General features: G+C 37.1%; 1 protein-coding gene across 3 annotated transcripts in view; it reads right to left on the minus strand.

Annotated features, from left to right (window-relative positions):
• pde4ba (phosphodiesterase 4B, cAMP-specific a) overlaps window positions 1-14480 on the minus strand; it is a 106182-nt gene that overhangs the window by 30947 nt on the left and 60755 nt on the right. Inside the window, exon 1 of one of the 3 annotated variants that reach the window (XM_034028991.3) lies at window positions 7353-7592. The exons of the other annotated variants lie outside the window; for them this stretch is intronic. Within the exon in view, the coding sequence (XP_033884882.3) occupies window positions 7353-7444 (92 nt within the window). The 5' untranslated portion in view covers window positions 7445-7592. Of the gene's footprint in view, window positions 1-7352; window positions 7593-14480 lie in introns of those variants that run through there. 3 annotated transcript variants of the gene reach the window in all.

Below are 14480 nucleotides of genomic sequence, written 5' to 3' on the forward strand. Positions count from 1 at the left end.
AGAACACCATGCGCCACTGCTCAGAGGAAGGAATATTCGTATTCTCTTCCAGTTAATTTAAACAGAGCTTTGTATGGAAATAAGTCATATGGAAAAATATATAGGAGCATATGCAAGGCCAGGCTATTTCAGTATCAGAAGTCTGCTGTTTTTTCCTAGGCCTCTTAACTGGTTTGCAGTGTTAAAATGAATAAAAGAAACCTTGTTGCATGTAATCTTCCATACTCTACAAAGGGCTTTGCTTATTGCATTACTGTGTGGTGGGCTCTTACTAATAGAAAATGTCATTAATAAATACTGTTACATTGTACGATTTAAACTTTTATAGATTCATAACAGATTATGCACATTAGATTAATAATGTATTGAACAGCAAATTATAAATGGCAGCAATAACATTTGCAAATAGTTTATAGATACTGTATGACGTCTGTGGCTGTGAGCACCGGCTTGTATACTTGGGGAAGTGTAAACATGTGGTTTCCCTCCAAAATGCACGACATATGAATCTTCTAATAATCTCAAACCTAAACATTTCTAAAGTTAAATGAAGTGTTTTAAATTTCAAGTGTTTTACCATCACAAACGAGGATTAGCCTATTCTGGAACTGGTTGGCAGTCAATAAGTGTTATTCCTGACAAAGACAATACAGACAAAAAAACACTGAACGGCATTCGATTTTCCCTTTTCAGATTTTCAGCATGGAACCCTCTCTCATAAGGGCAACATTTTAACATCTCCCCTTTTTAAAGTGTTAATTTACCCTTAAGTGGAGGAAACACAAAGCCACTGTGGCTTGGAACTTGTTTTCAGTAGACTAGGTTTCAAGCCACTGCATGGCTCACCAGGGGAGACTTGGGGTTTCAGGGCAAAGTTAGGTCTCTCGGTCTCCTGGAACCAGGTTTCAAGCCACGGTTCCTGAAAAAGTTACTTTGTGTTCCCTCAGCTTTAGAGCGACTCTGATGAATAAAACCTGAAACAAATAAGTCTGTCTATTGCTGTGACCTCATGACCCACTAGATGACTGAAGGCTTTCTGTGAAATGAGCCTGACCGCTTCCTGGTTAACACAGTGGCTCCTTAGATTGGTTAGTCTTGTGAAGATAATTAACTACTATAATTAGAGTGGGGGTCTATCTCAACCTTGAGGTCACTTCCTCAAAACCTGTGTGCGTTTCCTAAGCAATACTAACAGTTTGAATAACACTCTCATGCACCACAACCTGTATTTAAGAAAGTTCTGTTTATGTATGTGTTCTCTCAAGTTAAGAACGAGGTGAAAACATGAACATGAAGCACTTCCAAAATACAAGCGAGTACAGTCCCACAGACTGAAGGGGCTGCAACACCCAAACAGGCTTACTGATGAGGGTTTACTTGTCAAATATGGAATAGAGAACCTGTACTGCAGAGAAAGGTCATGGTTTTTAATGTATATTGTCTGCAGGTATCAAGTCCTGCCTCTCACTACAACAATGACAAAAATATTTCCATACAATAAATGCGTGACGTGTTGACGTGAAGCTTCCAGAATTTTCTGGGTCCCCCCTGGACAATCTCTGTGGATCTTCAAGGTCCTTCTGACCTGACCTTAGAACCACTGCTCTGCAGCAGATGCATCTAGAAATGGACAGTATAGACAGTACAAATGGAAAGATGAGGATCTCCACTAAGGGTGCATTCACACTCGCTTAGTTTGAGTTGATTTTTTTCAAACCAAGTGCGGTTTGTTTTAGAAGCATATGTGAAATGCTCCAAAAAAAAAAAAAAAAAAAAACTTGGTCCCTTTCAGAATTCGTTTTTATCGAACTGAACCAAGTCCTTCTCAAGAGGTGGTGTATGTCCGTTGGGCAATAGGACTGAGTTGGGTTTGTTTTCATTCAGTGCAATGTGAAAGCAAAAAAGAGCAGACTCCTCTTTGAAGTGCACAGAGTTCTTCTGCACCAAGATGCATGAGAGTTCTTGTCCTCCTGAGTTAGTTTCCGAGTGAACTCACTTCGGTTCATTTAGAAAGTAACACTATGTTCCAAGGTCTCCTGTATATAACCACGTGCTTCCAAGACCTTCCTCTATTGTCTTCCCCTCTACACCAATACGTTTAGTAACCACATTCAATCACAACATTTACTTCTGGCACGAATGACCTGCGCAATTACAAATTCTGTAAAAAGCAAACAGAAAGCTCAGCTAGCTGCATGTTGAGACAAATACAAGGATCAATAAAAAAAGATCAAATCAAATGTCAAATTGACACTGTTGCTGATATCAAAGTAGTTAATGGCCTCCTATCCTGAAGGTTTGTGAACAGAGTGCAGATATGAAGTTTACAGAACAGCAGATTATCTTGGTCTGAATTATGTTCAGCATAAACCACCAGCAACACCACACAGCAGACACATTTCAGAAATTGTTTTTGTAAAAAAAAAAAAAAAAAATTTGGTTGCAGATTTAATTGTAGACTGCAGATCAGACCTGAGGTCAGTTATATTTAGAATTCCAATTACACAAGTGTGCCAATATTCAATTCCAATTCCAATTCCAATTACACAGGTGTGCCAAGGTTCCATTCCAGTTACATTGTAACTGCAATTAATTACAAATAGCACAATAACACTTGAATGTATTTGCTTGCGATTGTAAGTCGCCCTGGATAAGGGCGTCTGCTAAGAAATAAATAATAATAATTACAATTGTAATTGACTTCAGGTCAAGTGCAGGCAGAACTGACAAGATTAGATTGGGTTGAGACTGGTTTCAATGGTGCAGATGGAAATCTAGCATTAGTTAGTCCTGTTACATTACCAATCTGTTCTCCCTTCTACTTTGAAGTTTGATGCTAAGCCTACAGTATGTTTTTTTCCCCACTTGCATTCTTTATGAAGCTTTGATATCTCTGCAAATAGCTGCCCTTATTTTTAGTATTCGATTGCTTTTTCAATTACACCTCAATGATTAGAACAAATACAATACAGGGTCATTGCTGCTAATGCTACTGTGTGACACAACATCAACATCGACCACGAAGGAATGGTGCTGCCAAAAGAACAAGGCCTAGAGGTATTTTAATTGAACAATGCCAGACACTCCGGTTCTAAACGTAGAAAATGACCCAGTAACCCCCTGGGAATCTGAAGTGGATACAGATGATGCAGAATTGAAAACTGGTAGTCGCAGGATACAGCCTCGTCATTCTGTGCCGTGTTTATTCAGACAGTAAAAGCCAATTGGTGAGAAGGATTGTTTTAGAGCCTAAAGATTTCTCAGGACAGCAGACTGGGGAATGTGCTGTGCGGGAGGCTGAGGTTGGCAATGACAGCGATACATGTTTTTTCTTTTTTTTTTAATTAATCTAATGTTTAACAGACATGCTTTGAATTGTTTCAGGGTTTTTTTTGTTAGTAACTACTCTTCTTGTCTTTGAGGCAGAGAAATCCGTTCCTTGTCATATAGACTGTAGAGATCAATCCTGTTTTTCAAACCATCCTTTCACAAATACAGACCAATACTTTTTTATGGATTTGGAAAGCATTTGTTACGATATATTATGTAACAGCAAAGTCTGGATGACATGCATAATGAGATTTCATTGCTCTCAGATCTAATTTAAACCACATATTTTATTTTAATCATAATATATGATCATCATGTAGAAGAAATTCAGAATCTCTTTTAGGAAACAACTTCCATAAACCTTGAAGAGGGGAACTAGATATAAGTATCAAAGCTGAACAAGAGTTTGAAGAATGACTGATCTTTAAAATCAGGCTTTTTGTAGAGGCATTCTTTGAACATCTGAAATAAAACATAAAAACCCCATAGAAACAGGAATTGCAGGATGTTCTAATTTAAAAGCTAATCTGAACTGATCTGTTTTATTTTAAGTTGTTTTTTTTTATTTTCATAAATATGATTTCTGTATAGAAATAGGAATTACATTTCCAAAGATTTTTTTATTTTTTTTAGGTAAAAAGATACGAACGATAATACGATCGATAATAAGATGTGGAATAAGGCGTAACATCTTTCAATGCTAAATGCTAAATGACCTTTCCCCTGTTGTGTTTTAATTAAGATCAGCAGTAGAAATTTAGATTTAAAGGAGAGTGAAAATGTTGCATATCTACACAAGTGTTAAGCACACTTTTGTTTTCCTGTTCACATTGGCATGTTATACTTAAATCGTGCTCTCATAAATTAGATTGCACACATACAGTATCCACCAAAATATGTATTGTCTGTTTTCCTGCAGTTTATTGTACAAATCATATTTTGTGCCAACAAAGTGGGAAAGTTCAAACTTTTTTTTTTTTTTTTTACCAACCTACAACCATACTTACTGACTTGAGTATTTTTTTTTAAATGTACATTTCCTGAAAGTATATATATGGAAAAAGGGGAAGTCATGCTGTTGATCAAAACCTGATTTGAATAAAAATCCATTCCACCCTGGTATGTCACACTAACCTGACTGCAAGCACACATTTCTGTTAGTAAAACCAACCAAATCCTAAAGATGCCTTAGGCATATCTAAGTGGACAATTTCCTGCCTGTAAAGTACTAGGAATTTATAATGATCCTGTTTTAGCCACTCACATTCAAATTGTGCCTTGCTGACACACACAGCTCTCATAGACTAGTACTGCTCTCGCATCCTAACTACATGATACTACAGTATACTGCTATTTGTGGATGTTACCTCTGTAAAGAAACATAAGCAAATACATGTATTTATTGTATGGAAAGCAACTGAACCAGCAGAGCTACAGAATTACATTCTCTGTGGTGTGGATAACGGACTGATTGTACTACAAAACTCGCAAAGCAGACTTAAATGACCCATTTAACCTAAACGGTATAAGCTCAGGGGGCTAAGCAGCCACTGAAACTGTGCCACAGACCCTGCTGGTAAAGCACATTCAGCTTTCAAAGGGACACGAGGAGAATTCAGCAGACTTTCATGCCTTTGATTTTTGGAGGCCTGGGATTAAGTCAGGCTCAGATCAAGAGAGTGCAATGATTTTGAGGGTCCTTGGTCTACATCATGAAAAACACGACAGAATCCAACATAGTCGTCAGTCCCTGCATGACAAAGGAGGAGAATGGAATGGCAAGCAAGGGGGCTGTCGGGTCAGGGGAGAGCCACAGCCACTCGCTTTTCACAAGCACCAAAATAACACTTCAAAAGAACAACATCATGGTGGTATACAGTATATACAAGAGAAATGCGGACGCCAGAACCAAACCAAGCAGAACAAACTGCTGTTTTCCAGGAATCCAGCACTGAGTGAGAAACAAACCAAACATTCTCATCTCAAGAGACTGTGCTAGCTTTCATAATGATCGTTGGTTTCTTTCTTTCTTTTTTTTCCCCCCCCAAAGGTTTCCCCAGAGAGATGTTTCAACAGTTCTCATGAAGTAAGGCCATTAAATATGCTTAAGAAAAAAGATCAAATGCTATAAAACCAAACCATTATACTACTACACATCAGTCAAAGGGTAGAAGCATCTGTGAAGTAGGCGATACATGACGTCCAAAAAGGAAAGGAATACTAAAGAGCTGATGCACAAAAAACAAAAGCTACATAGTCACAGCAGATATAGACGCATTGCATTCGTGCACAACTTAAGCCTGGTTTGTCCCATGATGCGATCCAGCTTACTAGCAGCACATCTGGAAAACATCATTTCTCATTAAAACTATCTGGAGATGACAGCCCGCAGCAAGTTTTATGTTGGTGTTGTTTTACCATATGTCTGTGCAATGGATCTGGCAAGAGCATGAAAGAGGTCCCCAAAAGACCCGTCCTAGCATCCCTTCACAAGTATGTTAGAGAACGCCACCTGAGGATGTTAAACCACACGCATATTAAAAGTATGAAATGTTTTCCCATAAAATCTTTGAGCTGCACAGCTGCGTCTGCCTCATTAATCTGTAAACCAGCGACAGCAGTATTTATTAGGTACAGGACTTTATTTATTTATTTATTTATTTATTTATTTATTTTTCCAAGACGTAATTAGCCCCCTCTCCTGTGAATTGCGGGATGACTGCCCAGTCCCTGACCACATTCTGGCGCCTCCTTAAGACTCACCTCTTCAAACAGCACCCGTAGAACTCCTCTGTTTGTATCCTGGGACACTATCACCCTTCATTTAAATGTGCTTTATTTTGCTCTTATCTGCCCCCTATTTTACTGCATTTAATCCTGTACTTCAGAATACTGTATCTGCCAAGTGTTTAACCTGTAGTATTTTGTATTTAATCATATCCTGATGTAACTATCACTATTATCTGCTGTATTATTGAATTGTGGTTTGTCACACTTGAACAAAAGTTATTGTATTTCTTGCTCTTATTGTATTACTTGTATTGTAACACTTGAAATGTATTTGCTTACGATTGTAAGTCGCCCTGGATAAGGGCGTCTGCTAAGAAATAAATAATAATAATAATAATAATAATAATAATAATAATAATAATAATAATAATAATAATAATAATAATAATAATGTCTGTTCATAAGTCACACTTACGTCTTTATCCGTATCTTAACACTTTACATGGACATTTTTTAGCAAAATCGAATGAAAGTATTAGAATCTAGGATTATTCTTGATTAGCTGCCAATTTAATAGAAGTGCCAAATGGGTATTTGTTGTGAAGCGTGTTACAGACGTCTTGAGTTGAATGAGTTTTCTTAGTGAATGGTATTCCTTCTATCATTTATTTCACTTTTCTCAGTAGTGTCCTGTACAGTAAGCTCAATTGTCTCATCATGTTGAAAGATTTCTACAGAAATGGTTTCAAACTGAATGCTATTAAATGTAAATATCAATGACACATGGATGCATTATACGACAAACATCTATATATATATATGATAAACATCTATACAAGACATGACCTTGGATAAGCTGAAACCTAGCTGGCAGTTCTTGTTTCATGAAATACATTACTGTATACTGTACCTTCCTTTTAAAAGCAGTGTACACTGCCATATGAACACATGTACCTGACTAAACTTTAAAATGGCTTCATAAGTCATCCAAACATTGCCATTCTGACAGCTTCCAGGTTACATGTATTGAGAAAGATCAACAAACACTGCAGATCATATTTCCTAGTTGCTACACTTAATGGCAGCACAGAAAACACACACTCTATAGTACTGAAGGCATCAAAGTGTAGGTAAAAAAAAAGGTTTTTCCCAGTAACTCACAAACACAAAAAAAAAAAATGTAAAAAAAAACTACTTAATTATAGAAAAATATATATTTGTATAGTAGTGTCCATCAATTAAACCTAGACATTCTGTATGAATAGTTTAGAAGTCCAGCTATCATCACAAACCTGAGGCTGTTGGAGAGAGCTCCCCTGACCACATCTTCACTGAAGTCGAAATGCACTCTGCTTCGATGGCATGAAGGAGAGCGCCGATTCATTGCAGAACGAATTCTCTCGCAGGCATGGCAGAAACACAAAGTCTTGACTGGATACAAATGATCCTTTAACTCAACAACTACTTCCTTCTGAGAGCTGTTCCCTCTGAGCAGGAACACTCTTGCATGAGAGTCCTCTGTGAGTTGTGGAACGGATTCTGTGGAATGGATTCCTTTGTTCACATATTTCTGCTGGTTAATCAAATCAAAGGGCAGACAAGGTATCGGAGTCCACCTTCCATGTGCTCTTTAAATTTTAAGCAGGCTCCAAAAAATTGTGAACCAAAGCCAGGCTTTTCTGTTTATTTTTAACTTTAAGAGCAGAACACGTGTCTTGCAGACCTACAACTAACTTCCTCTTAAGTGCTGCCTGCACTTAAGAGTCACCACTAAAAACTATTAGACGAACAGGATTCTTGTGATATGCTTACAGTATATACTAGACCAACTATCAGACCAATTCAAAACCACAAACGAATGCAATAAACTAAGCAATCTAAATTAATTTTGATTCGTTGTCGATAATCCTGCTCTGGATTCACTTTTGTTTACTGCATGCATTTATCATTTTTCTAAAATTATTTTCCCCAGTTAATTGAATTGGGCTCGAAGTCATAACTAAATCTTTATTAATTCCATATGGGGTAAATAGGACTGCACACAATTAACAGGTCAAATAAAAAGGTTTAAATAGCTACAAACCTGTTGTACAAATCAGTTCAACTTCATGTACAGAACTGTCTGAAATCAGGCCTTTGTATACGTAGCTGTCATTATCATCTATGTAGTTTGTTCAGGCAGAAATTGAAACTGGGATTTGATTAGGAAACTGTATATTAAGCACTGCGACTACTGTGTCTATCTGAAATGTATCCGTGCAAACTGCTAATGTGCGATTATTTACCTCTAGATTTGAGATTTGCATTGGCTTAAGGCATTTTACTGGGTTTGTTTGAGGATGAAGCCTAAACTCATTTAAAAAAAAAAAAAAAGCACAAATATTTAAGAATACAATCATTGTTTTAATCTTATTAGATATCCAAGTTAACTAATTAAGTTTTTACACTGGTCAGTACCAGTCAGAAACTGGCTTTTCAAAGTTATTGTTTCCAGCCCGTCACAAACCAAAGGGATTTGTACTGGCCACACCTTTGTCAATATTGGGGCCCTACCTCTTATTTGCCAAGAAAATATGTTTTCATAATCATTCAGTTACTTGCTGTTATGAAGTACTGTATATATTAATGATATGAAACTGTGGCAGACTAATATTTCCACCTTTAAACTCTGTAATCCTGCTGAGGATTTATTGACCAACTTCACTATATCACTAAATGCTGTAAAAAAAAAAAAAAAAAAAAAATGAAAAAATGAAAGAAATACATTCTGCAGATTCTCAAGATAATATGGTTCTACAATGAGAATAGGGGTCTTTACATTCTATAAACCACACCAAGGCAAACAATGTTTTAAACATTGTAGTACTAGAGGCGCAAAACAATTACATCCCAAAAGTAGACAAATCAAAATCTAAAACAAAATGGCCAAAATGTTTTTTAATTGATCTAAAACCATATTCAGAGAAAAAAGGGACTTTACAGAGCGTTTAAAAGGGACCAAAAACAAAGTACACATAAAGAGTACTTGGAACTGCAAACACAAGTCAAAAAGGAAGTTAGAAAGGCCAAGAAAGACATAGAAATGAACATTGCCAAGGGGGCTAAAACCAATTCCAAAAAATGTGTCCAATATTATAACAGCAAAAGAACATTCAAGGAGGAAGTAAAATGTCTACAAAATACAAATAGCAAAATCATAGATGAAGAGAAAAAAATAGCAAATATATTAAATGATTACTTTTCACAGGTTTTTACAAAAGGAGGCTACGGACAACATGCCCCACATGTCAACCTGTTCCTATCCAGTTTTAAATAACTAGCATAACAGAGGCAGAAGTGTTAAAGGGACTAGGAGCTCTTAAAATAAACAAATCCCCTGGGCCAGATGAGATCCTCCCAATAGTACTCAAAGAAATGAAAGAAGTTATTTACAAACCGCTAACCAAGATCATGCAACAGTCTTGTGACACAGGGGTTGTACCGACAGACTGGAGAATTGCAAACGTAATACCGATCCACAAAAATGGAAACAAAACCGAACCAGGTAACTACAGACCAATAAGCCTGACTTCTATTATATGTAAACTTATGGAAACTATAATAAGATCCAAAAAGGAAAATTACCTCTATGGTAACGGTATCCTGGGAGACAGTCAGCATGGTTTTAGGAAAGGGAGATCTTGTCTAACTAACCTGCTGGATTCTTTTGAGGATGCAACATCGACAATGGATAATTGCAAAGCATATGACATGGTTTATTTAGATTTCTAGAAAGCTTTTGACAAAGTCCCATATAAAAAATGAATTCTCAAACTGAACGCAGGAGGGATTCAAGGAAATGCATGCACATGGATTAGGGAGTGGTTAACATGTAGAAAACAGAATGTACTGATTAGAGGAGAAACCTCAAAATGGAGCGAGATAACCAGTGGAGTACCACAGGAATCAGTATTAGGTCCTCTGCTATTCCTAATCTACATTAATGACTCGGATTCTGGTGTAGTAAGCAAACTTGTTAAATTTGCTGACAACATAAAAACAGGAGTGGCAAACACTGTTGCAGCAGCAAAGGTCATTCAAAATTATCTAGACAGCATTCAGAGCTGGGCAGACACATGGCAAATCACATTTAATATAGAAAAGTGTAAGGTACTGCATGCAGGCAATACAAATGTGCATTATAAATATCATATGGGAGATACTGAAATTGAAGAAGGAATCTATGAAAAAGATCTAGAAGTTTATGTTGACTCAGAAATGTCTTCATCTAAACAATGTGGGGAAGCTATACAAAATGCTCGGATATATAGTGAAAAGTGTTGAATTTAAAATCAAGGGAAGTAAAGTTAAAACTTTACAATGCATCAGTAAGACCTCACCTAGAATATTGTGTAGCATTTTGGTCACCTCACTACAAAAATGATATTGCTGCTCTAGAAAGAGTGCAAAGAAGAGCAACCAGAATTATTCTGTGTTTAATGCAGACAGGCTAAAAGAATTTAATCTATTCTTATTATTTATTTCTTATTCAGTCTTGAACAAAGAAGACTACGAGGTGATCTGATTCAAGCATTCAAAATTCTAAAAGGTATTGACAATGTCGACCCAAGGGACTTTTTCGACCTGAAAAAAAAAACAAGGACCAGGGGTCACAAGTGGAGATTAGATAAAGGGGCATTCAGAACAGAAAATAGGAGGCACTTTTTTTACACAGATAATTGTGGGAGTCTGGAACCAACTCTCCTAAATGTTGTTGAAGCTGACACCCTGGGATCCTTCAAGAAGCTGCTTGATGAGATTCTGGGATCATTAAGCTACTAACAACCAAACAAGCAAGACGGGCCGAATGGCCTCCTCTTGTTTGTAAACTTTCTTATGTTCTAAATTCATAGCCACAGAATTTTTAAACAGCCTTTGCCTTTATGTGAGTCAAAATGTGTGCTGAGCATTCTAGCAAATAGTAGTGTAAAGTGAGGACTTTAGAGTTTTGAATGCACTCTAGAATAAATAATGAAATAACATGTTTTGTGTAGTAAAATGGATGCTGGACTCAATAAATGCAGCAGTGTTTTGTGGGGCTGTTTTAACAAATTAAACACACACACAAGCACACACTGCCATTGCCAAGTTACTTTTTCCTCAGCTTGTTCCCAAGTTCTCTCTCTCTCTCTCCGTCTGTCTCAATAAATTGTAGCATTGTAGAAAAACCAGTATGATATTTTTATGCAGGAGAAATTTTTATGCAGGAGATATTTTTATGCAGCGTGTGGGTCAGATGTATGTCAATATTCCCTTTGCCATTTTAACTGTAATGAGTTTTGACAGGGAATTTGCAGGGAATACTCAGTATTAATGTATTTAGCCAGAAGCATTTGACAAAGGAATGGAACTGGGTCTCCATATTGTCTGATCAATACTAAACTCAGACAAAACTGCATGTTAAACAATCAATGACATCATTAGCAGAGGGGTCTATAAAAAGAGATTTAGTGCTGAAGGGAGCAGTTCCATGCTTCAGATAAGGATCCAGATTGCACCATTCGCTGAGATTATGAACGGAAACACAAGATATGCCCTTGGGCTCTGGTATTGTACATGATACTAACAAATATAGCCAATTACTGCACCATGAAAACACGAAACACACATTTTGGTCTGATTTACTCATTTTATCCAAAGCAATCACCCTTTGAGAAAAAAAACCAGATACACTGTACATCATTGAGAGCAGACTAGTTTTGATGTGCTCATTAACCACATAAACATAATGCTCGTCTGAAACCAACATGATAATTGCACTACGATGTGCATGCTGTGTTCTGTTTACAAGAAATCGGAGCTGAGGATTGGCCAGCTGCATTTCCTTGACCGGCTGGTGGACGTGTCTTAAGAAGAACATAAGAAAGTTTACAGACGAGAGGAGGCCATTCAGCCCATCTTGCTCATTTGGTTGTTAGTAGCTTATTGATCCCAGAATCTCATCAAGCAGCTTCTTGAAGGATCCTAGGGTGTCGACTTCAACAACATTACTGGTGAGTTGGTTCCAGACCCTCACAATTCTCTGTGTAAAAAAGTGCCTCCTATTTTCTGTTCTGAATGCCCCTTTATCTAATCTCCATTTGTGACCACTGGTCCTTGTTTCTTTTGGAGTATCTCGCTTCAAAAACATACCTGACATCTAACCACTGTGTGTGGAACCGGGGTCAGTGTTCAATTATTTTCCTGAACAGCAGGAACTAGTTTGGGATTTTTAGATTCCAAAAAGTATAGGAGCATGTCAGAGCGACCTCTCTATCTAGCGAGAGCAGCGCACAACATAATCGCGCCACCTTTTATTTGAGTTGTTTTTATTTGAGCGTCCTCCCCACCGGTCAGCGGATAGCCCACACCTCTGTCATGCCACGCTTTCACAACCAGGTACAGAACTTCCCCAAAAAAGATATCACTGCACAATAAACATTTTAAATAATAAATTAAATAAAATGACACACTTCAAGTACAGAATATGCTTGCAGGTAAAGTCAACACTAATTTACAGAGAGTTCACCTCACTGCCTCGCTATGCCTCGCTATGTGTTTGGTATTTAATCCTTATACAAACTGAAAAACCTTACGACCCACCCAGCTCCGGCTCGCTACAGTAGTTACTCTTTCCTGCTCAGAAACTGGTTTCTTTCAAAGTGTTCTGTTCAGTTTACTCTCCCACATCACTTTCATAAAATATGAAAGGATTCTGTGAGGATGAATAATACATGTCACTGACAAGGCTGCTTAAATATTTCTAAGTCTCTTACATGGAAATAGTTTGACTCGTTAGCATATTAGTAACCCGGATATTTCTGTTTTTAGTGCATTCTTTGAAATGAACACTGGGGGTAGCAGTGTTTTGCTAGTAAAACAAATGAAGAAATTCACAAATGAAAAAATTCATGAGAACCACTAGATGTCACCCTAAACCAGCTAAATGTTTTATTTAATCTTTCATGCTTTGATTAAAAGTGTTGCTTTTTAATATATATATATTGCATGTACACAAAAGGTTTAAATGAAATTTTTTCTTTGTTATTATTTCAGGATGTTTCAGACAAAAGCCCTTCTACACAGGAATGATGCAGAAGCTCTTTAATATGATTTAGATTTTAATGGATGACTCACTCCTGGAACAAAGCCACAGAAGGGATATGACACGTTTAGTTTTTGTTTTTAAATGTGCCATACTGAATGCAAATTAGTCACGTATGCAGTTTTGAATGCAGAACCACAGAGAGGTAACTTTGTTATTTCAGTAATTTTGTTTAACCTTGAAAGACGCTTCATGAGAAATAGCATAGGAGAAACACACAGGCCCCTTTTCAAGCTTTAACGTACACATGGAATTGAGTGCTTGTTGTACAAACGGTTTCTTCTTAAAATACTTTTGAGAAACAGACCAGATTGGAGGACCAGATCCAACCTGTCAGTAAATTTGAAACCCTGTTTTGTGCCCCTCATTGCAAAAATAAGATCATTTTTACTTTGTATTATAATGATTCATCATAGCCAAAAAATTGAGAGAGACGAGGGTAAAGCTTCTTTTATATATATATATAAAAAAATGTATAAACATGTATTTAATCTTCGATTGTTCTCTAGAGGACTTGAAGTATTTTTTATCTGGTACCTCCTTATAAAATTTTACTATGGTAAGTGAGCGTGGTCATTTTGAATGTTCCTATGCTTGATTCTGGGCCACATTCACAGAACTACAAGGACTGATTTAAGGAATGTTTTGTTAAGGGCAGTTTTATTAAACCCAATGTACATACACATTAAAAAAAGTGCTGTCTTTACCATGCTTTATCACCCTTTCATATGCTTTTTCCAAGGCATATACTGCAACATGAAACCCGCTTTTAATATAAAAATAAATTTAGGATTTTGCAGAACAGCGGTCGTTGCATTTGATTGAAAACTGCATTGTCCTACTAACCAGCGATGGAGAGCTGAACTGTTATTGTGTTCACGTCTCTAAATACTCTTCTGTCGTCGCCTTTCAGGTTCTCCATTTCATCTCAACCCTGAAAGGTTCATTTTGTTCTGCGTGTGACGTCAGCATCACAATAATGAGGACTGTGCTGACAGCTGCGCTGCGCAGGGCTCTATAGAGACCCTTTCTTTCACCGCACCAGGTGACATCCACAGCAAATATTAGCAACCCATCTGAAACATAATAGCAAAACAAAACCTGTGCATTATGATACAATACATTCAATTATACAAGCGCCTCTCAAGCAAGCATCCTCATTGACAACAACAAATACTGCGGCAGTGATCAGTGGGCTTTGTTGTTGGAAAAACTTCAAGGACTTCAGCTGAAGCTTGACACTGGGAGAATGAAAGTGCTCTGCAGTGATATAATAAGGTTTATTTTATTTCTGCAG

This window comes from Acipenser ruthenus, chromosome 12 (assembly GCF_902713425.1).
Source record: "Acipenser ruthenus chromosome 12, fAciRut3.2 maternal haplotype, whole genome shotgun sequence".
NCBI lineage: Eukaryota > Metazoa > Chordata > Actinopteri > Acipenseriformes > Acipenseridae > Acipenser > Acipenser ruthenus.